At 35.6% G+C, this 24,285-nt stretch overlaps 1 protein-coding gene across 6 annotated transcripts in view; it reads left to right on the top strand.

The window, feature by feature from the left end:
* Positions 1-24,285, top strand: part of LOC126377805 (zinc finger protein castor homolog 1-like) — a 132,758-nt gene that overhangs the window by 62,464 nt on the left and 46,009 nt on the right. For 5 of the 6 annotated variants that reach the window (XM_050025657.1, XM_050025661.1, XM_050025659.1 and 2 more), the window contains 6 exons: positions 17,073-17,166; positions 18,504-19,401; positions 19,903-20,059; positions 20,435-20,573; positions 22,433-22,537; positions 23,123-23,189. In XM_050025657.1, the coding sequence (XP_049881614.1) occupies positions 18,549-19,401; positions 19,903-20,059; positions 20,435-20,573; positions 22,433-22,537; positions 23,123-23,189 (1,321 nt within the window). In that variant the 5' untranslated portion in view covers positions 17,073-17,166; positions 18,504-18,548. The remainder of the gene's footprint in view (positions 1-17,072; positions 17,167-18,503; positions 19,402-19,902; positions 20,060-20,434; positions 20,574-22,432; positions 22,538-23,122; positions 23,190-24,285) is intronic. The other variant, XM_050025662.1, reaches the window with a different exon arrangement.

Below are 24,285 nucleotides of genomic sequence, written 5' to 3' on the forward strand. Positions count from 1 at the left end.
GTACTAGAACTCCTGTTCTCCGCCTCTGAATAGTGCTGCCAGTTCCAGTTATGTGTTCACTGCAGCATAAAAATAGTAAAAAGTCCAGTGAAAAAAGACTTATTAAGTTATACAATGTTCTCACCTTCGCTCACACATTAAATACATCGGGCGGAATAAAAACTCCTTTCAACAAAACTTCAAAAACAAAATTTGTACCATATCGAACTATGAATGTAATTAAAAATAAAAATCAATGATTGATTACGTGTTAAAACGAAGCATACTTTGCATACCGCGTTAGTCGTCGCGCCAATATGAGATTGCCTTTAATCAAATCTTTATTAGGGGTACCCTTACACAACCAACATAACATTACTGTTTAAAAATAATTCTCAAGTTCAACCTTTATAATAAAAACAGTTTCACAACTGCAAATTTAACTTGGCTGCAAATGACCAACTTAAAATTACTGTTTCAAAAACGTCATTTAAGATGAATTTTCATAGTGAAAACTGTTTGGTGACGGCAAAAATAAGTTTGTAGAAAAATGTTATGATACTTTGAAGATTTCTTAGAACAAACGCAAAAGTCGCCTTAATGGTAACAATATTATTATGGGTTGCAATGTTTATATGAAGGTGTTGAGTTACTTAAGATTAAAGAACGCGTAGGCGCGGGAGGTCAAGAATGCAGCTATCAGCGTCAGAAATTATCAGAATCCTTATCTTTGTTATGTCTGAAAGTCTATTTCCTTTCCAGGTAACACTGAAAAAATAAAGAATTTCCTAAACCATAGTGGTCTTGGCTATCTATATGGGAACTTCATGTTCTCAATCTTAGAACCTTGTCGCACTAACATATTTGACATTTAGTAAAACTGACAGTTCGATTTGTCAAAAAAGTGAATGTGACATGGTTCCAAAGTTTATGTGGTCGTACTGCCCTCACCGATATGCATTACTGGTGTGTCCCAAGTACCTCCCCTTAATCAATTAGAGGGACTATGGAGTCTATGGAGCATACTCCACCACGTTGCTCCACTGCGGGTTCGTGGAAGTGTTTTTAGGTCTAGTAACCAATATCAAGGGCTTTATGCATATTATGTTCGCTTAAACAGTAAATAATACATCAGAGCCCTCAGCGCCCCCCATTTGTCCAGCCTAGTAGTTAATGCCATTTAACTAACCTAAAGTAAGTAAGGTAAGAAACTAGAACCAAGTACCCACTTTAGAACCAAGTCGCGTTAACATATTTGATATTTAGTGAGCCTCACAGTTCAGTTTGTCCAAAAAGTTAATGAGACATGGTACTAAGGTGTATACATATTAACGCTCGTGACCGTACTGCGTTTTCGTTGCCATAGAAACCATGGAAAAATTTCAAATCTTTCAACACTAAGCTCTATCCACCCTGTTACTCAACATTCAAACGAATTCCCTGGAAACGGATACGCTGTCCTACTTTCCACCATATTGTTACCCACAACAGATATTTTAATAATATTTATTACGTCTGCAAATTATTAATTCTATTCACATTGTTGTAGACAAACGCATTCAAAGTGCATGTCTGATCGTCCTAGTGTCACTACTAGGGATGTGACATGGACATTGTCGATATCGATAAATTAGATCTCCATAGAACCATTCATTCCTACATAAAGTACCTGCAGTTTACGTAAGTTTCAACCCCTATCGATATGGGTGTTGGAGAGAGATGGCTTTCTCTTGTCAAAATACATCTTTTAACTTGCAACCACTTGTACAAACAATAAAATTATCATAACAAAGAAAGATAGAAAGAAAGAAAACATATTTATTCGACATACTAATGTTATCACATATTAAAAAAAAATAGTACGATTATAAATGTATGCCGAAACGGTTCCACCTCAACAGACTGATTTCATAATAATTTTGTTATAATAAACAAATATATTGTAGATAATTTGTTGATTGATGATGACGAGCTCGGTGGCGCAGCGATAAACGCGCTCGGTCTGCGATTGTTGAAGTTAAGCAACTTTCGCAAAAGGCCAGTCATAGGATGGGTGACCACAAAAAAAAAGTTTTCATCTCGAGCTCCTCCGTGCTTCGGAAGGCACGTTAAGCCGTTGGTCCCGGTTGCATTAGCAGTCGTTAATTACCATCAATCCGCACTGGGCCCGCGTGGTGGTTTAAGGCCCGATCTCCCTATCCATCCATAGGGAAGGCCCGTGCCCCAGCAGTGGGACGTTAATGGGCTGATGATGATTGTAGATAATAAACTTTCGATATTTAGTACGCAACACTATTTAAATCGTACCTATATCTGTCCTTCAAGCACAGGAAAATGGTGGCCAATCAGAAAAATTCGCCATTTAATATTAAATACACGCCTGTGCTATTTTCATAATCTGCGTTTGACGTGCGTCTACGCATACCAAACGTTGAGGATGAATGATTGGTTTCCTTTGCCTTATTATCTGTTTTAATCGTGATTGCTAATGTTTGTTAAAGGATAGGTAATCTATTATTTTTCATGTTGCTTTATGCCTCGCCAGTTCCTAACAAAATATGCGTCTATTTCAAATGTTTTGTCATCGACACGAAAGAGATCTTTTTCTTCTTAGAAAGCATACATAAACGACAGTAAAAAAATATAAAAGATTAGCTATGGAAAGTGTTCTATGGTTTTTATTCGATCCCAGTTCAAGGGGGTTAAAATGGCCACGTCGATTGCATTGCGTGCATTGCGCACTTACTTTTATATGCGCAAATGTCAAATTGCAATATTGCTTTCTTAGATGAATTGCTTCGATGTGGCCATTTTAACCCCCCAGTTCCTTATTTCTAAACCTCTCTTATTTTTTGTCCACCCCTCTTCCCAGTTTAGCTGGGGGGGGGGGGGTCTCCTTACACGCCTGCGCCAGAGAACTCTGTTCCCAGTTCAGTATATGCATGTATCATTTATTACTAGCTTTTGCCCGCGACTTCGTCCGCGTGGCGTGTTATAAAAGAGAGATCTTTGTGTGTGGGGGAGTGCATGTCAAATTTCAAGCATCTAACTTATGCAGTTTAGATTTTTTCATACAAATGTTTTTTCCCGCTAACTCCCGTTCCCGTGGGAATTTTGCAATATCCTGTTGCAACTAAGCTTTAAGTTTACTATGGTACTTGCATGCCAAATTTCAAGCGTCTAACTTAAGCGGTTTAGATTTTTCATACAAAAGGATTTTCCCGGTAATTCCCGTTCCTATTGGAATTCCGGGAATTCCTTTCTTAGTGCACCTCTACGGTACCTACGCTACGTTCCTTCCAAATTTCAAGTGCCTACGTTTAGCCTTTTAGGCTGTGCGTTGATATGTCAGTCAGTCAGTTACTCCTTTTATAGTTTTAGATATTTCATTTAATATAAGTTCTATACTCCACTAGACCAACCTAATGCGGGCTTCCCCATATTCAATGTTATGCTTAATAATCTTTCATTGGATCTAATTAATTAAACTAATTTCTATTTTATTACCATCCAATAAAGATTATATTGCATATTTGATTCGTGCGTCATAATGTTGGTAAGGAGTATGATTCATTTTTTTTTTTATGAAGAAATTCCGTATTATGTTACACGTTATTTTACTGGACATGCAATCACGCTTGCAATGCCTAATAGGGTAGGTAGCGCCATTGTAGCTGCTAGTTATTGCAACTAGTTTTAGTAGTGAATGTTTTGGTATGCCTAAGTACCTAGCTTTCGGTTGGTTATTTATACAGGGTGTTAGTGACATCGTAACAAATACTGATGTGAATGATTCAGACCAAAAGTATAGAATTGAAATTTATGTAAAAATATCACAAAAAATGACATGAATTTTGCGATGGAAAATTAAACTTGGTATTTACTCAGAATCCCATGATTCATCGAATCATCCCCCTCAGTATTTCTTACGATGTCACTAACACTGTATTAAACTTTCACTACTTACTAAATGATAAAAAAAGATAATGATAAGGTATGCCCAAGTATCTAGTTTTCGGTTGGTTAGTTATATTATTTTCAATGTAATACATTATATAAGATCAAGGTAAGGGATAATACCTGCAGACTATGATGTTCATACTTCTTTTGGTTCGTCTACATTCGTCTATAGTCATATTTTTTTATATTAAAAACTATTTGGGCTAAAACCTCGGTGAGGTGTAGACGTAGTTCATCTTGCGATGGAAGTACCTCTGACTACCCCAATTGTGATATAACCGTGAGCTTATCTTATGTATATGAAAAACTGTTGATATTTTAATAATGAACAATATTTTATTAATTTAATATCATATAACGTGTAGGCGTCACAGACGCTGAATCGACATGTTATCTTACAATAACAAACCAAGCAAATTCCGACAAAAGAATTCATATAGCATTTTAAAATATCAAGCTTCGAATTACATAAACAAAACTATAGTGACTGGCTGTATTCTTTATTCGAAATGTAATATTAAAAATATTTAAAAACGAATCCGTTGACAGCGATGTCAAGCCAAAAAGGGAAAAAGAATTTTTTTTTTCTTATTACTTACTTTTAAATGCCGGATTTAAACTCGACGAAATTAAGCCTATGTAGTAAGCAGTTGAAGCCTGAGTAAGTATTTTGAAATATGTTAGGGTAATACAATAAATGACACACGACATATCTAAGCAGCTAAATTTCTTCTAAAAACGATTTTTCGTAATCTAGGATTAACAAAAAATAAATTGAGGTACGTTGATGAAACTGTCTAAATATTTTTAACCAGCGAATAAAATATCCTTACCTACACGTTTGACTGTTTTTCATAAATATAAAATAATAATATTTCACTCTCCTGTAGTGTTAAACAAATCGTTAACGTTTGAAGAAGAATCTCTGTAGGTCAGATCGTAAAATAACTTCCCCCGCGAATGAAGTCGCGGTCGTTCACTAGTTAACAACTGTGAACAATGAAGTCATTCCAAAAAAAGAAAAACACATTTACATCTCCTAATAAATCTCAACGCAATACAAAAATCCTAAAAAAACAATCAAAACGAAAAAAGCCAGTAGTCAGCCCTAAAAAAGAAATTAAAAATTCAAATAAAAGATTCCTTAAGATAATGCTTATTCATTCCACATTTAAAATCAAATTTTCAAATAAAGGCGAGGCGGCCGATCGGGCGAGTAAGCTGGAATGAGATAGTAATACAAGAAACGCATAAATCAGATAGAGACGGATAGCTTATTATGATTGACAGCTGAGAACGGTTAGCCTTGAAATATTTGAAACATTATATTATTATAAAGTACACTATCTTCGTCGAACACAAGAGCAATCCGGCTATTACGGATTTTGATTATAAGCTTTGAGAGTAAACGAGATCGATGTTACTTTCCCTTGTCTATTACTTTTTAAATACATGTTGTCATCGAGCCATTGTTGCTTATAACTAATAACTAATGCTCTCATTTTTTCCTAGTAATCATTCAGCCATCTATATCAGCTTACATTATGTAGGTATTTAAAGTTCATACTGATATCGATATCCAATCCATTTCTATTAATTACAAAATTTAAGTTTTTATTTTAAAAAGAGGAGAGGTTTTTTTTTGTTTTTAGTGTTTTTTTTTAGTCAGAGGGGGTGACCCTAGGTCTGAGTCTTACCTGGTCCAACGCCTGTCAGTGGCTGTGCAACGGGGCAATGCCGCTAGTGTAATGGGTTCGTTTGAACCAGGTCAGATTCAAAACACTTAAACGCCTAGTTGGACGTGACGAAGTTACGTATGTTTCTGATTCTCTACATAGTTTACTTTTTAATTTCGAAATTGTTATTTTGAAAGACATTTTATGGCATTATTTTCTCGTAAATTATCTTTCAAGATTAGAAGAAAAAAAATATACGTGAAGCTTCAATGAAAAACAATTGACCTCTATGACGCAATGATATCAATGTCCGCCCCGCTCTGGTGCAAGTCTCTCATTATCGTATGTATAATGACGACCGCTAGATGTTCGTTTTTAGAAACGTCGAGTTTCTCCGGAACACGTTTTAAATCATAATTCGAACGAATTTGGAACGTTGACTTTTTAATTTTTATTTTGTAGCCAGCCAGAATGTTAAGTACATACACTTTTTTTTGTTGCGGCCATTACTGAACAAATATAGATAACTACTGGTTTTCAAATTCTTCGCTTTTCTAGTTGACAGCTTTTAAGAGATTGCTTCGCGTACAGTTAGCCAATTAGAAGGTACTCAGAGCCACGCAAGTGTGCTATCATCGATCAATTTGATATCTTTCGAACTGATTTATAGCCTTTATTAAGTATTCATTCTGTGTACAGTTGATTTAAAAAAATGGCTTGGATTATTTTTAAGTTAAAGGCGATAAATGGTACGTAAAAATACCCATTTGTTGCAGCGAAAAAATATATGTTTTGTAAGTGATCCTGATTTAAAATGTAGTTTAGTAGCATAACTAGCTGGGCTGCCGCCTGTACAGACGAGAAGCTTCATAATTACAGTTATTAAATTCCGATGTTAAATCGTGAGGCATTAAGGCGCTTTTAATCATTTTCGGTTTACTCTAGTTCACGACCTCTTCAGAATGCACGGAGGTTGCCACAAAAAACACCTACTAGAAAAAAAAACTAAATAGAAAAAGTTACGAAAGTTTGCAATTTGGCATTCGAATAAAGAACGCTTTAATTTTTAATTTAAAAAATAGTTCGCGTAGCTTTCTCATGAAAATGTTTTTATTTTTAATCGTTCGCGTAAATTGTCTTTTACAAAGTGGCAGTGAGCAGTGAGCATTATATCCGTTCCGCTTCTGTGCGTAGAGCTACGGATATCGTAGAAAGGACGCTACGAACGCCGAGTAAGGAAATTTCATACAGTACCTAACAAGTCTTTAGCTTCAAATTTATGTTGAAGGTACAAACCCTATGTTTTGTTTATCTACAGATTTAAAATAATAATAAAGGCAATCCCTACATACAATAAACAAATTTTAAATACGTCCCAATACTTACTGAGTATGCTTAATTTTCGTAAAAAAAGGTAAAAATCTCTCTTTATCGCAAGACTTCACTTATAAACTCTATTAAAAAACCTACTCTCAAATCCTAGGTAGTTAAAATAAAGAACCAACCTGCCTACTTAATAATAAATTAAAAATAAACCAACAAAAATCAAAACTAATTACCCGTGGATAGCGTAATTAAAAAAGCGGATGCCTCTAACCGATTCTCAATGCAGTAAATAAAATTCATTCGATTTTCGAAGTTCGATATTTGAATATTCAAATGTGACTAATCGTCGTTATTGGTGACTTTACGACCAATAATGGCTACTTTTGGTACTGTTTTATCGACATGTAAAATAAATAAAAGTCGGTAATCAATGCTGAAAATAAAGCTTATACCTATTTTCCTTTGTGGGAAAGATCCCGGATTCTTGCTACGAACCTGACTCCTTTTTTGCTTCTCCCACTGTTATCAACGCCTTTACTAGGCCTTTCTTAAAAATACTATACTTACTACTTAATAAAAAAATATTCTTATTAAGTAGATAGTAGTTACATACACTTGATAAACCAGTTCTTTGTTTATTTAGTTAACTTATCCATGTATATAAAATATTCCCGCCAATGCAATAAATATCATTGACAAATTATATTTATTATGCAATATCCACTCGACAAGTTATCACTTTTAATCGATTAATAAAACAAATTAGATCGATGTGTAGTTGTTGAAAAGTAATAATTTAAATACATTTATGTAATACCACTCGAGTCACGGCTCTGTACCCGGGTTATTTAAATTGATGATCAAAATAATACAAACAAAAAATAAATCATGAATTTGGCGACGAAAATATACGTATTTTATTATATAAAGTTCATAAAAAATATTGTTACGTTATTTTAGTTTAAGGACTAATTTAGTACATACATACATAAACTCATGCCTATTAGCCGGGGTAAGCAGATACTATGGAATTCCATTTGCTTCGATCCTAACACACTTCCCTTGCTTCCTCCACATTCAACAATCGTTTCATACACGCAAGCCGGTACTATTTATACTACATTACCTAAGTAATATTACATTATTTTTGACGTCATACATTATCAAATAAAAACCGGAACAATTAATAATTATCATAATATTATTCTAAAACAACTTAAAATATAGCCTAAAATTACTAGTTACTAAACCATACCTACCTACGCTAAAGTATGAAAAAACGCCCCAGGCACTAATAAATTAACATAGAAAACTTGCTGTTTTGAAATTACACTAATATTATTGAAAACAGATATTTAAAAACCATTAATGTTTGACCTCTGACAAAAGGCTAAGAATCTAACATTAAAATAAAATAATTATATTAACATTCTTATTTCAAATTCAAATTCCGTAAAAATAAAAATTGATGTGAAATTATATTTTAGTAATAAATTTTCTAGAATTTATTGTCAATAATTCGATACTTATAATATATTTTTAAAATATTAATTACGCCATAAAGAAAACATTTACTTAGAGCACACAAATAGACTAAATAAACAAAACAAAAATAATATTCAATAAAACTAAAATAAAACAAAATGTGTTTTATTCGATATTCGTTATTCCAGAAAGTCTACTTTTGTGTGTACATTAAAATATTACTTACTTTTTTTTCGTAAAACATTATTTTTGCGTTTAATTTAATAATAATTTATTTATGTATTTCAACAAAGAAACTTAATATGACAACATGAATAAAGGCACTTTTATTTAGTTTCACTTGTATAACTGACAAACTTAACTAATTTATATTCGAATTTTCCATCTAATAGAAACCTTATTATCATTTTAATAAAAGTACTTTATAAATGTCAAAGCTCCAGTAATAACGGCCTCTGTATATTGACACACCTACGCGTATAACGCCGTCTAATTAAATTATGTATCGACAAAATCGATGGGCTCGATTACCGAATACAATTAATCATTCGAAAACTACAAATTTTGGGTTTCGCTTTTGATAGCTGTAACGACAGATTTTAAAGCTTAAATACCTACATTTACTGGGGGTAGGGTTGAAAAGGGGGTGAAGGGGGGGGGGGGGGTTGTCGTCCCGTGATCATGGCACAACAGTGTTGAAATATCGGGAGTCTCGTATCCCTGATGAACGCGGTAGGAACCCGGTATTATGGGATTTCATTAGTATATTGGCATGTTAAGCCACCAATGTGAAGACACGTTAAACCTTTGGTCCCGGGTTAAGCGCCCAAATGCCTCCACTAACTTAGCAGCAGTGGGACGTATACAAGTTGGTGTGTAATAGATAATGAAGTACATTGTTTTAAGTTTATGCGGTTATTATAATAATTAAAACACATAATAACGGGTTCTTACCGCGTTTGAACCAGGAGTATATCGGGAGTCTCATATCCCTATAGGAATTGGCACCTATTACTCCAAAGCGCAATATATTTATATGCTTATACGTTTCCGTTCCGCCGCCATTTTGTATTCAATTCACTTATTGCACGACAGTATTGAACTATTATCTATTTTATTGTTATTAGCGTTATAGGATATTGTTCTATCAAGGTTGGAACTTAAAAGGTGTGTTTATATATTAGCTGTAGCTATAAAGCCGCGTTGGGTTTACTTCAAATGGTCTACGTGTTAAGGATAACGTAACCCTTCACGTGTTCTGATGCCCTGGTGCTTTGTTGGTGATGTCATTGATAAAAAAAATGGTAAAATCAAGATAATATCTTATGTTATCTTATTTATCCTCGAAAGAGATGGCGTGACGACTTGGACGAATTAAAAACTGAAGTCCGACAAACTCTTATCCGACGTGGTTTCGAGGATTTTATGCCCGGTTAATGACAATAGGCTCGCCCCCTATTTCATAAGACTAAGACATAGTTGGTGAGGTGTGGGTATGTGTACTATACACCTCTGCCTACAACTTCGGGGGTACACGCGTGATGCTGTATTATGTTAACAAATAAGGGAACCTGGTAACCTGTAGCCTCAAATATGTGCGTTCCATAACTCCGATATATAGATCTGCCCACCTCGAACGAGATAACAGACTTGAGTTGTGTCTTTATACAAAAAACTTACTTTACTAAGAAAAAAACGTCCCTACGTATATTCTTTTTCTTCTAATTAGAAGTTTTAACCTTGCTCGTAATGCGCACAGGCACAGACTTAATCTAATCTAGATACACGATTAAGCTTTATCTAACACAAAAACGTAATCTTTGACATTATTTTACATTCTAAATTGCAATTTTCGCAACATAGCCATTTGCCATTATTAAAAAGCAAAGACTTATGCAACCTTTTTGTCTATACTTCCAGGCTATTAATAAAAAAAAATGTAACTCGAAACAAAAGTTCGAATTTTAAATTCTTATCGAAGCCCGATTACACAAACTTTAATTAGTGGCTAATCTTAACTTAACCTTTAACCAGTGCTAAATCGAACTTATTACAATTATAAAGTGGTCTAATAGACAATGATTCGTTAATATGTTTTTTTTTTGTAACAACAATGGGCCAGTTTTCATTGAACCAAATACTTTGGATTGTTTGTTAGTTTTCAAGGTTCCAATTCTGATCGTGTGGTGCACGTTACGTGTTTTTATTATCATATAACTATGGCACACATTGTTTTTGTTTGGATTTTTATATTGGTTAGGCCTACAAAGATCATTCGAAATTACATTAAAACCACATTTATTTTTATTATCAAATTCTTAAAGGAGATTTCACCTACTACAAAAAATATTTGAATGAATCTCAAAATTCGAACGACAAATTCCATTTTTAAACAGACCATTTTAAAAACGGAACTCACTCAATGAAATATTTCTCCGAAACAGTGCTGTGCATGACACGTTGACATGTCGTCGATATCTGACGTCAAACACGTAGTGATATGACACAAGACGTGATTTTATCGATACACGTCCATCGGCATTATTTTTCTAAACTAGTTTGGATTAGTTGCGACATATTTTTGACGTGGTATGAAATCGGTGATCGAATGAGATTTTTCAAATGCCTTTGTTTGAATAAGTATAAGTTGTCATATATAATACCACATACTTATCTCTACTTACATCACATAAGTCATCATCATCATTATTTTAAGAGCCACGCTCTTGTCGGTGTAGCATTCTCGATTCTTCTAAAATAAACTAATAACTCGTTAAAATAAATACACATATTCCATTCAAACAAGCTAATATTAATAATAATGACAAAAACCCAACCTTCGTTACCGATACGAACAGACGTACCAAAAGTTGTTTTTTTGTAACAATTCACTTGCGCGTGATCATAGAATTAGATCATACTCGATGTCAAAACCGGAGGCCGAGGCGGATGGTGTAAATGTCAAATTTGACACTTTATAATAATTATACTTTAATGATGTTTTGTTGTTAGGAGAAATAGCGTTAGTTGGAATTATATAGAGATATTGAGTTCCATTTTAAGTAGCTTAGATTATGCTGGGTTTTGTTTTTATTAGCAGTGTAAGACAGAGATGGGTAGAGGAAAGCGTTCGAAACTGAAAATAAGTTTGTGCTTTTTTAAAAAAACTCCCGATAGTTCAAGTTTTTAAAAAAATATTGCGATGTTTTCATTTTTTATAGAGCAGTTTTCAATAGTGTGTGTGTACCAAATTCACTAAACCTATCGTATCAATTCTTATTAGACATTATAAGGAACGTCTCATTTTGCTAGCTAAACGTAATTTGTGGAGAAATTCCATAGTCTCCGCTTGCCCTGCTGGTAAATTGGAGTACGTACATACATAAACTCACGCCTATTTCCCACCGGGGTAAGCAGCGACTATCACGCTTCTCTTGGTTCCTCTACATACAGTCATGAGCAATATAATGTACCCACTTTAGGACTCTGTCGCACTAATATATTTGACATTTAGTGAGACTTACAGTTCAATTTGTCAAAAAAGTTAAAGTGACATGGTACCAAAGTGTATACATATTAATGCTCGTGACCGTACACGCACGCCGGTTCAGAGTAGACCGTACTGAACTTTTTCTAAGGACATCTCCAATTTGGTCAATATACACCCTTCTAGGTCTTCCTCAGCCAGCCCTACCACCAACCTTCGTTTTATATACTGCTTTGGTAATCCTATTATCCTTCATCCGCTCTACATTGGAGTGAGTATAATGTATGTTTACGTGATTTTACTACTACTCACATGGTACTTATACAAATTCTTTGATAATACACTACATTTCGTAGCAAATTATTGTTTACTATGTACAAAAATTGACTCCTCGTGCTTAAAAAGTGATCTAATAAAATTATAAAGTACCTACTTTGATGTGATGTACATCCAACGTCGATAAATACCATAGATATTTACTTTCATTAGACTGGAGATGCAAAGACGTTCATAATAATGCGTCGATGGTTCACTTAGAAGTCTATGAGTTATGGGTGGATGTTCAGAAAAAAAACTAAAATAACAATTGGGTTTAAAAAAATATTGACGTTACTCATTATCAATTACCAACCTCATTCACTCTGGATAAAGATATTAGGGTCAGGTTGTAAAGTTACTTATGTACATATTATCTTTTTAAAACAAAAGACCATTTATTACACAATAAAGTTAATAAGTTCACATTTGTCCGGCCAAGTAGTTAATGCCATTTGAGACCAACCTACAATAAGTCACGTCCAAAAAGGAAAGAAAATAAGTTCCCTATATATTTTTTTCTTGGTTAAGGATTTGGCGGGGAGAAGAGAGGAATGGCGACTACTCCACCGACAAGAGCGCAGCTCTTAAATAGAGAGAGAGAACAATTTCTATGTTAGCAATTATTTTTGCAACAAAATCATTATCACCAACAATCAATCATTGTCAACATTGTTGATTTTTCCTCATACGGCACTCAGTATTTAGTAGCTAAGTTTTAGTTAGATACATGCTTTCGGAAGCTCAGAAGCGAAAGCTCGCGTCTCCAGTACACGTAGTCTATGGTCATCATAAAAGTATCGAATTTGGAGCGTGTTCAATTACAGATCATTCACCTTTGAGTGGCTCGGAGGAAACCATCTCATCTAGGGTAAATATAACAATTCTAGGATGGACCACTTTGTATTAAATAGATAGCGACAAACCACGTAAGCACCATTTGAAAAATCGGATTCCGACGTGATTTTTATTCGAATTTCAAATCAGAAATCAAAATCAATTTATTCAACGTAATTATCACGGATAAACTTGTTGAAGGTCAATGTGAAATTTTTGAATTTACGTCATTCCGCAAGGTGTTATGTCTGAGGAGGAGAAATGACAAGAAACTGCAACAGCAACACATCTTTTAAATCAATGAGGTTACATTACAAGTTATTTAATAACTAGAGGAACACATTCAATTATTTTTTTTTGAAACCTTAATTTACCTATCTATCTATAAAAAAAAAATCATATCCAATTTTGGACGTAGGCCTCTTCCATGTTTTTCCACTTCCGACGATCTTGGGCTATCGACATCCAGCCATATCCTGCGTGCCGTGAGATGTCGTCCTTCCACCTCATTGGTGGTCTTCCTCTCGGTCTTGTGAATGCTCGTGGGCGCCACTCTAACAATCTCCGGGTCCATCTTTCCGGGGCAACCTTAATAAAAAACGTAAATTCACTGCGGTTCTGAGGTTCACCCGCTTGCTTCTCAAACTAGGAGCACTGTTTCGAACCCCGGAACCTTAACTTAAGTACAGTTTCCACTAACACAGTTGGCTCGACCATTATTAGACGGCGAGACGGCTCACCTACCACGTTGATCTAACAGAAATCTCGGTTCATGTGGGTACTTAATTCACATTGTGATGGACGTATCTCCTACTCTACCCCAATTGGGATATTATTATAGCCATGAGGATATAGTATTGGCAAGTAGTAGGTGTATTGTAATACGACACTGCCTACCCCTTCGGGGATACAGGCGTGATGTTAATCATCCATTGCAAGTACGGTCACGAGCATTAATATGTATACACTTTGGTACCATGTCACATTAACTTTTTTGACAAATTGAACTGTAAGTCTTTAACCCTTTATAGGTCAGAGATTTTTTTTTGAAGAATTTGATTTTTTTGTGTCGGCATGGGTTATGGGGTCCCTAAGGATTGGAAATAGTCCGATATTTTTAAATTTATTTATTTAGATTAGGCTGTAGGGGGAGGTTACGTATGTAGCCATGCCCGTTTAGGGAAAAAAATTGGTGGTTTCATATGTAACCATGACCGTTTAGGGAATAATTTTTATAATAAAACTTGGAAGTGATCAAAATAGTATAACTTTAATATTAATCAAAAAGGCATACTAGGTATTCAAAATAAAAACAAAAAACATAAAACTCTTCAAAATACCTTCAGTAACTTAATTTTTTTATAATCATAAAAATTCAACAGTCTAAACTCTTAGGAGTCACAATGTTTAGGAACAATCCTATAAATGTACTAAAGACTTTCAAAATCTAATATTACACGTTGATAAATAAAAGTCTTAATCAAAAGTTTAACTCTTAGAAATCACAATGGAATAAACACAATAAAATACTATTTCAACATTTGACAACAGTCTCAAATTAGCAGTCTAAATCCCCACTGATATGCATGATAGTATCCACATCATCATCAGTTGGTAGAACAGCACAATCTGCCATGACTCCTCTTCCAACATTTCCAGGTGGTCTTACAGAACCTCGTGCTCGAAAAAGCTATCGCCCTCGCGTTTTTCTTTGAATGCCACCTCTAGTGCGAACACGTCCTCTTCATCGGCTCGGTAGTATTGGTGGCATCGGTGGTGGTGATAAACCTGGTGATATCGGTATCGCGGAGTCACCACTAACGATTGGAGCTGCAGCCGGCAAATTAAGTGGAGACGTGCCCAAAACATTGTTAGCAGTTGCCAATTTTCTCGAAAGAATACTGAGTGGCAAAACATCATCAGTGTCTGAGTCTCCACCAACATCAGAATTTATTTTTGATATATCGATGTAATCCTCGTAGGGCAGTTTTTCTAAATCTAACACTGGTATACGCATCTAAAACAAGCGAAAAAACCACAATATAAAAAAATATTTAAATTTCACTTATTGCACAAACCTCACTGGCCTCCATACCTTTACTTAGGCATCAAATATCATCTTTGTCCATAAAAATCTAAATAAAGTAAGTGTTTAATTTTAAAAAGTGATTATTTAATTTTGCAAAAGTTGACAGTAATAACACTAATTACTTAAATAAAAAAAATGAAAATCGAATTTCTGCACTTGTTCAAATTCTAACCTAAATATCGTTTCTAGCTACTTCTGAAATTAAAATTGTTTTTTTACTTCACAGGCACAAGTCTAGACTAAGATTTATATAGGAAATTGAAGCTAGATAATTGTAGTATTTACTGATTAACATAAAAACTAGTAAAAAATGCATTTTACCAAAAAGAATTGTAATTAATTACGAGAAACACTCACCTGTCCGGTGTCGTAAACGCTTATGAGACGGTAGATACAAATGTAACCACCTTTTTTTCGCACTGTAGTATGGACACGTGGCCAACTTCACTTTGGTGGTTTCTTTTGTTGCTTGCGCTCGTTTAGGGACTACTCATTTTAATCATAAGGTCGACTATCAATAGAAGCTTATAAGAAATGTAGGCCTTAAGGTAAACCTTGTGAGGTGGTTACAACCGTCATACTGATTTTGCTTATGCCCTATAAAGGGTGTCAAATTATGTTAGTGCGACAGAGTCCTAAAGTGGGTACATTATATTGCTCATGACTGTACCCACGCTTCACCTGAGCTTTCAGTTACACCAATGTAAAACCACAATCGAAATAAGTATTTGTATTACTTATAATAAGTAATTGTATTCGGAGTTCCAATTTCGAAATGAATAGGTACATTTTTTTTTCTTGGTCTATAACAATCTCGTTTTCTTGAAAATAGATCTTAAAAAAAAGAGATCTAATAAGTTGAATATAATTAATTTTGTACTTGATCGATGCGTGCCGTTCTACAGTTTTTTTTTATCTGTATCATTATTTTTAAATTACAGAGTATTACGTCAAACGGAACGGTTTTTTTTTGTAAATTGGTTTACGCGAATTTTGCATGTTTGGTAGTTTTTTTTTTCTAGTTAACTACTTTTTCATCGTGGGAGTAATTTTAATGTAATAATATGGTATTAATACTTAGAACAAGTTTGTTTCATAGATGAAGATAGATTTTAGTTTATAATTTGGGATTTTGGATCAGATTTTCGTTTCAAAATTGGCTAGCTATTATTAGTATTATTAAGTAACTCCTTTTCAAGTTTAATTGCGTAATTGTCTCGAAGCTTTCTCGAAGCAAAAAAAGCATTCGACTTCTGAAATTGAATAATTTCAAAACATTTCTGATTAGGTAATTTATCCACATTTAGGTTAGGTACACATCATATAATTTTATTTTAAGTTACTTATACTACTAATTTTCTTATCCTCTGAAAAAGAAACGGAAGGGTAATCGACAGGCCCGATAGAATTAAGTTGACAGCACACTTTTGCCATCTGCGGCAAATCTACAATAAGTCACGTCAAAAAAAAAAAAACAGCACACGTCGAACCGGTTGAATACCTATTTGATTTGCCCGGGTTATTCATTCATTTTAAAATTAACAGCCGTCGAATCATCCGTCCCTTTCCTTTTCTGTGTGATAAGAAAATGACAGGTATAACTTAAAATAAAATAAGATGGTGTGCACAAAAATTAGCACCAATGGTATCAATATTTGTCCGGCCAAGTAGTTAATGCCATCTGAGAGAAACCCATAAGTTACGTCTAAAAAAATATAACAATCATAATGGTGGTTATTGCTCAATAAAATATAACAAAACAACATAACATTAAGGGTAGTCAGAGATACATCCATCGCAAGATGAACTAAGTACCCACACCTCACCGAGCTTTCTGTTAGACCAACGTGACAGGTGGTGAGCCGTATCGCCGTCTGCAAACAACGAGTTTAATTTTGTTTTTTTTTTCTTGTTTCAGATGATACAAATACTGGCTGATAACGAAGACTGATTAATGAATATTATTAATGAAACAAATTAGGAAATGATATATCCATGAAGTTATTTCTAAGGTGAGTATTTATACATACTTAATGGGATTCGTCGCGGTGGAAAGCAAGAGGGAAACCACTGCCCTATTTTTCCCTAAAAAGTAGAATGGATAATGCTACACCGACAAGAGCGTGGCTATTAAAATAGTGACCTGTCACTAATTTAATAGCAAGGGATAGGTAAAACCACATGACAACTTATCCATGATTAAAACACATAATAACGGGTTATTACCGCGTTCAAATCAGGGATATGAGACTCCCGATATTTCGACACTGTTACAAGTGCCATGATTAGGTGTGTGTTTTAATTATGATAATAACCGCGTAAACCTAAAACAATGTGTTTGATACTAAGTGGATGAACCCTATGGTTATAGGAGATTAACCCATCACCTACAGTCCCTTATGCTAGACAGGATATACTATCCCTTTTAAGATACGTTCCCTATAAACCCTTATAAAGTCAATAAGCTTTTATTGTATTATATTATCCCTAACGTCAAGTTTTAACCTCTTTAGCTTTTATGTTTTGTTTTTCACCTTTGTAACACTGTTTGTAACAGCCTATTGCACACGCTGTTACCACTAGACCAAGGAGGCTGGTATCAGAAAAATAAGTAAAAAATAAAACAGAAATAAGGAGAGAATCTTGACTTGACGAAGTTGATACTTTAAACCGGTCTTAAAGAGACAAGTGCAAACAAAACATTTTTTTTTATAAACAATCAAAATGTGTTGAAACAAAATTTAGCGATGAATCAAAACAATGATTCACATTGATTCTTTTAACAATGTATATTGGAACAATAGTCTTTGTTGACAAGATTAGCTTAATACTTAAGAATGTTTTGAATTTACATGTTAAATTTTCTCTTCATTGTTTTATAGAAAACAAAGTTTTCGGTTCGGTATCAATAACGTGTGAAATATTGTTTTTGCGGTCAAAGGTTACGAGTTTACAACAACCACGTTACTTCCTATTAACTACAACAAGGTTCTCATTTAATATTTCTAACAAACTTCACAAAAAACTTCTTCCTTCCCTAGCCTTCTCCTGTTTCCATGGGGTCCGCTTATCTAACCTGACCTTCCAACCGGCGAAGGTAAAACCAGCTCAATACAGGTTAGGTCACATACCACCGAAACGCATTTCTCGGGAATGTGGGTTCCCTCACTTTGCTTCACCGCTGAGCACGTGATAATCATTCATGATCCTGATAATGATTTTGAAAATATTTGTTAAAGACCCGGTGCTAGGATTCGAACCTAAAAATCCCAGCATGGGGAAAATTAACAAACATGACTTGAAAATACTCTTACGAATCAACAGTCTAAAACCAGGCTTATTCTTACAGGGCGGACTCATTTCACGTTGAAGCTGGAAGAGTCCAGAAATTGCAATGACTACTACGATGGCTGCACACCAGGAACCAATACATGAACGACTCCAACCAGAAGAGCCATTGTTCCTCCACCATGGGACCACTTGGGAGCCCTCGGACAACCAAGAAGACCACAGCACGGACATGTCTCCTTACTACAACATGCCGAAGAGGAATAAACGGAAGAACTTCAAACCCCGGTGCGCTCCCAACGCGACGAATTTCTCAGACGATTCAAACGGAGCAAACTGTGAGGAACCGCCTAGTCCTCTCAACGGCAATGAAAGAACGACACCAGATCAGGAGGACAGCGAAGGAAATTACAAGATAGGAGTCAAAAACTTCAGTCTACTCAAAGGTGGTGCTGTAGACCTAAGTAGAAGACTAAGCACAGACTCAAATGAAAACGACACGAATTACCAAAACAGGTTACCTGATGATAAAAAGGTGGATTCTTTCCAGCGTTCGTATCTCAACAGCTTGCAGATAAGTCAGGAAGCTGAAAGAGATAGGACTGTATTAAACTTTAGTAGTTTACAAAATAAAAACTTCTGTGCCAAAAATCCTTTTGCTATTTCACAATTAATTAAGACGAATTCGCCTCCGAGGAGACGAGATTCAGAATCTGATGATGATAAGAGACAGGATATTAATGCTAATGAGAGAGTTGAAAGCCAGGAACCTTCAGAGGTTGAAAGTCAGGACAATCAAGAGAATCAACCAAATGGCGATGCGTCAAATGCAACGAACCGGATCTTAAGGGATTATGCCATGAATACTATGAAGGAACTGCTTGGTATTTATGGGTTGTCATCGAATGAAGTGGCGGATGCCATCAACGGGCAAATCCGAGCGTTAGAGGCTCTTCAAGGTGAGTAAAACATTCAATCAACGCACTTGACTAAGAATAATTTCGAATGATGTGTCACTTAAAATGCTTACGTTTCGTATCAGATTTTTCCATTTCGGAATAATAAGGCTATCTGGAATTCTATTCTGAAAACATTACACATATATTATACAGTTTTCAATTGTTTAATGAACTTTGAAATGTATAAATGTGTAACCTCATTATTTATTTGGACATTATAAAATTGAAAAATATCTTGACCTAACCTAACATTTTGACGCCTAAGCCGTTAGAAAAATTTGGATTAAAAGTTACACTTACCTTTCCAGAAGCGGGTTTAGCAAGATACTAATTTACAATTAAAGACACACATTACTTAACCTAAAAAAAAATAATAAAAAAAAACAATAACGTAACAGAATAAAAAAAAAACAATTATTTTTATTAACCTCTCATCTGCCGAGATACCAGACACAATCGACTATACATTGAGAAAAGTTAATACTTACAATTACTGCTCAGGTAAACCTATGACCCAGCTGCCTCTAAGTCTGAAGCGCCGCCACGACTCAGGAGACGGTCCGGGCAGCATCAGACGCTCATCATCAGCCACGGAAGACGAAGGCTCCACCAACATTACTCCACCGAAAACTCCCGACAATGACATAGAGGCTTCTAGGTAAGTTGATAACGACTAAAGAATTATTATAAACCATGACCTCACCTAATGAAGAAACGATGATGAAGAAGAAGAAATGGCCGAAGGCACACCCCGGACATTTCATACAAACAACCTCGTTTTACACAGACACCACACATTGACGTTATCGTACACGCGCATCTGTGTGTGTGACGCCTGATGCCCAAACGATTGAAGACTAAACTATGTCCAATTGGGGGGTGAGGTAAACCTAGCTCAGACGCTGGTGGGAGCAAACAGTTGCCATTCTATACGTAGTATTATTCCTTATTCTTATGACTCTAGTGAGATAGGACCCTTAGATTATAAGGTCGAATTCAAAATAATTTTTCTCATAAGTATTTTACTTCTCAGGCAAAGAGCGCTCCAAATCCTGAACCAACAGACTATGAGGCTGTTTGGGCGGTCTCAGGGTCAGGAGGAAGAAGGCAGCGGCTCTGATGATGGCGAGCAGACCCTGGACCTTAGCGTCTCCAGGGATGGCGATGGACAGGTAACAAGCTAAATAAAAAAAATGTAGTATAAGGCGACCAATAAACCAGACGTCTCAGGTTCGATTCCTAGTCGGGTAAACTCTCAAATAGTGATAATGTCAGTAGTCAGTAATTAAGCAGGTAACATAAAAATACCTAAGATCTTACAACAATAAAAACAAGTAAAGAAACAAACAAGTAGACAACAAACGACATACATACATAAACTCACGCCTATTTCCCACCGGGGTAAGCAGAGACTACAGAATTCCATTTGCTTCGATCCTGACACACTTCTCTTGCTTCCTCCACATTCATCAATCGCTTCATACACGCACGCCGATTCAGAGTAGATCGTATTAAATCTTTTCTAAGGACATCTCCAATTTGGTTACAAGTAAACGAGTAGTAGTCTTATAAGTCTGGGGCCAAGAGCAAACCCATTAAAGGTAAAAAAAAAACAGAAATTCTTACAAAAGATCGATCAATCACAAACCAACTATAATATTTCACAAATATCTGTAACTACTACTCATTCCACGTTTAAAAGTTTGTTCTAAATTAAACAAATGTCAAAACAATCTTTGACAAAGTTCTAATTTTAAAATTCCTTTTAGATTTTTATGGTGTTCTAATTTTAAAATTCATTTTATATTTTTATCTTATTGAATCTAATGTCTTTTGTGATATTTACATCAAAGAATTTCAGAAATATTCCACATTGATTTAGTTTAGGTAAAAACTTAAAACGTTTTGTACAAAGAACACGGATCTATGTGTATTGACTTGACTGTTTTTTACGTTTTGTTAATCTTTGACATTGATCATTACTTATATTGGTTTTAAAATTGATGTTGTTTAAAATACTATGATAAATAATTGTATAACGACAGTTGCACTTGTAGTTTATGTAAGCGTTTGGAAGTGCGAGGGCCCAGCTTATTCTTGTACAATTTTCTATCTTAATAAACTTGATTAATAATACTTTTTTAAAAAGAAAATCGAATAAAAATATCTCTTCTTCTCTTCTTCTAATCCTTTTATCCTCTGTTGGGCTGTAGGGCTCGCAGCGGTAAACGCGCTCGGTCTGCGATTGTTGAAGTTAAGCAACTTTCGCAAAGGCCGGTCATAGGATGGGTGACCACAAAAAAAAAGTTTCCATCTCGAGCTCCTCCGTGCTTCGGAAGGCACGTTAAGCCGTTGGTCCCGGCTGCATTAGCAGTCGTTAATAACCATCAATCCGCACTGGGCCCGCGTGATGGTCTAAGGCCCGTTCTCCCTATCCATCCATAGGGAAGGCCCGTGCCCCAGCAGTGGGGACGTTAATGGGCTGATGATGGGCTGTAGGGCTCGAGTAACAGATTTCCACTCCCCGCGATCTTTTGCAGTCTCAGTAGCTTGCTTCCATGACATGCCGAGAGATTTCACTGCAAAAAAATATATACACGCATAGAAATTAACAAAATAAAGCAGCGCAGCGTGATGAAGCATATCTATATTATAATAAGTCAGTTTAATTAATTCAGTCAATACCTTAGCACTTATCGTGTGGGTTGTGAGGTGGAATACCAGCCTCATCAACCCTGGTGTCAGGGTTATGATTGATCCGCCAAAGGCCCCTGACATGGCTTATGTAACGATTACTCACTTACATCAGTAAATACTCACCGAGACCAACGGCTTAACGTGCTTTCCGAAGCACGGATCATCTTACATTCGGACAATCAGGTGATCAGCCTGTAATGTCCTAAAGAAACTAGACATTCGAACCCGGAGCCTCCGGATCCTGAGTCCAACGCTCAACGACTGGTCCACAGAGGCCGTTAGGACATGCTTATTATTATAAATACATGCATATAACACAATATAACTTTTATAGGAACAATCAACAACGTCAAGTGCTGGTAACAGCGTATCGGAATTTGAACAGCAAAGTATGCTGATGAGGAAAAATTTGGAGGATTTAGCCAATTTACAAATGCAGGTAAATTATTTCGAATTACGCTATAGACATTAATAGACAGACTTTAAAAGAAGTGGCGTGATGACTTTCTCAATTACGAAAAACATGCCATAGTACTCACGTGTAATACCGATGGAAAGGTTTTACCCAACAATGGGGTTTTAGGTTTTATAAGATGGATATGATAACGTTCATAAAACATAAACAGCCTAACACCCACTGCTGGGCACAGGCCTCCCCTCAATCAACCGGAGGGGGTATGGAGCATACTCCACCACGCTGCTCCAATGCGGGTTGGTGGAGGTGTTTTTACGGCTAATAGCCGGGACCAACGGCTTAACGTGCCCTCCGAAGCACGGAATCATCTTACTTTTTCGGACAATCAGGTGATTCAAGCACCAAAAATCCTTACCAAACAAAGGACAGTCTCACAAAGTGATTTCGACAATATCCCCATCGGGAATCGAACCCGGACCTCCAGATCGTGAGCCTAACGCTCTAACCACTAGACCACGGAGGCTGTTAGATTCATGTATCATTCATTTTAAACATAATTTTTAAATTATTTAATGTCTTTTTTATACTAATTTGTATGTATTTTCACAGGGTTTCTTCCAAAAACAGTCTCCGATGGACGCTGAAGATTCACAAGAAAGAAAACTTCAGACCAGCGGTAAGTGGTTATAACATAAGCTGTTTTTACAATTATACATTTGTTGGCGTCAGATCTGGCAACCCCCGTTGCTTAGGTATTGTTGATTATATGGTCCATAGCAACGAGGGTGTAAAGTACCTAAGGTTTCTACATTATTATAATTTTGTGATCTTTCACTCTTTATTATACGTTGATACTGAGTTGGTCATCTTTGATTTCGCTCGCTAATAACATTTTTTTGAACAAAATATTTGTTAGAACTTGTCCACATTTTTTACAACCACAAAAAGTCAAATAAGATTAGACTCTAACGCGTATACATAGAGTAAAAGCCCTTCGGCTTACAAACATAATACTTAGATATTTATTAAATAACATAATATACATAAACAGGATATTATATACGTCCCACAGCTGGGCACAGACCTCCCCAAAATCAACCAGAGGGGGTACGGATACACAAAAAAAAACACACTCATAATCCGTTAAGAAGTGAGCAGAGCCTTACAGTGACAACCTCATGAATGCCTTTCCACAAATTTTGTTGAGGAAGACTTAAAAGGACGTACATTGACCAAATTGGAGATGTCCTTAGAAAAGGTTCAGTACGATCTACTTTGAATCGGCGTGCGTGTATGAAACGATTGATGAATGTTGCGGAAGCAAGAGAATTGTGTCGGGATCGAAGCAAATGGCATTCCATAGTCTCTGCTTACCCCGGTGGGAAATAGGCGTGGTTTTCGTTATCAAAACGTCGATTTCTCAATTTAATTTCAATCCGGATAAAAAATGAGTCCTCAAACTTTACTTGGATTGATACTATAGCTTGTTTATTGCGAAGTTTTGTTAACAATAACATTCGCATGTGATTTTTCAAAATGGCGCTTAAGTACGTGGTTTTCACAGGCATCGAGAAACTTCTGTAAACCCGATAACAAGAATCACTTACAAAATACGTGTAAATCTATGGAACTGGGCCGTTTCGTGTCCTCTCAGACATTGTGCTAATTACGACACTTCTGCCGGGGTTAATTAGTACGTGTTAGTTAAACCAGTTTCCATTAGTATCGAAACATTTTCATTTGTCTTCCCAAACATAGGGAGGTATTAATAA

Source organism: Pectinophora gossypiella, chromosome 24, assembly GCF_024362695.1.
Source record: "Pectinophora gossypiella chromosome 24, ilPecGoss1.1, whole genome shotgun sequence".
NCBI lineage: Eukaryota > Metazoa > Arthropoda > Insecta > Lepidoptera > Gelechiidae > Pectinophora > Pectinophora gossypiella.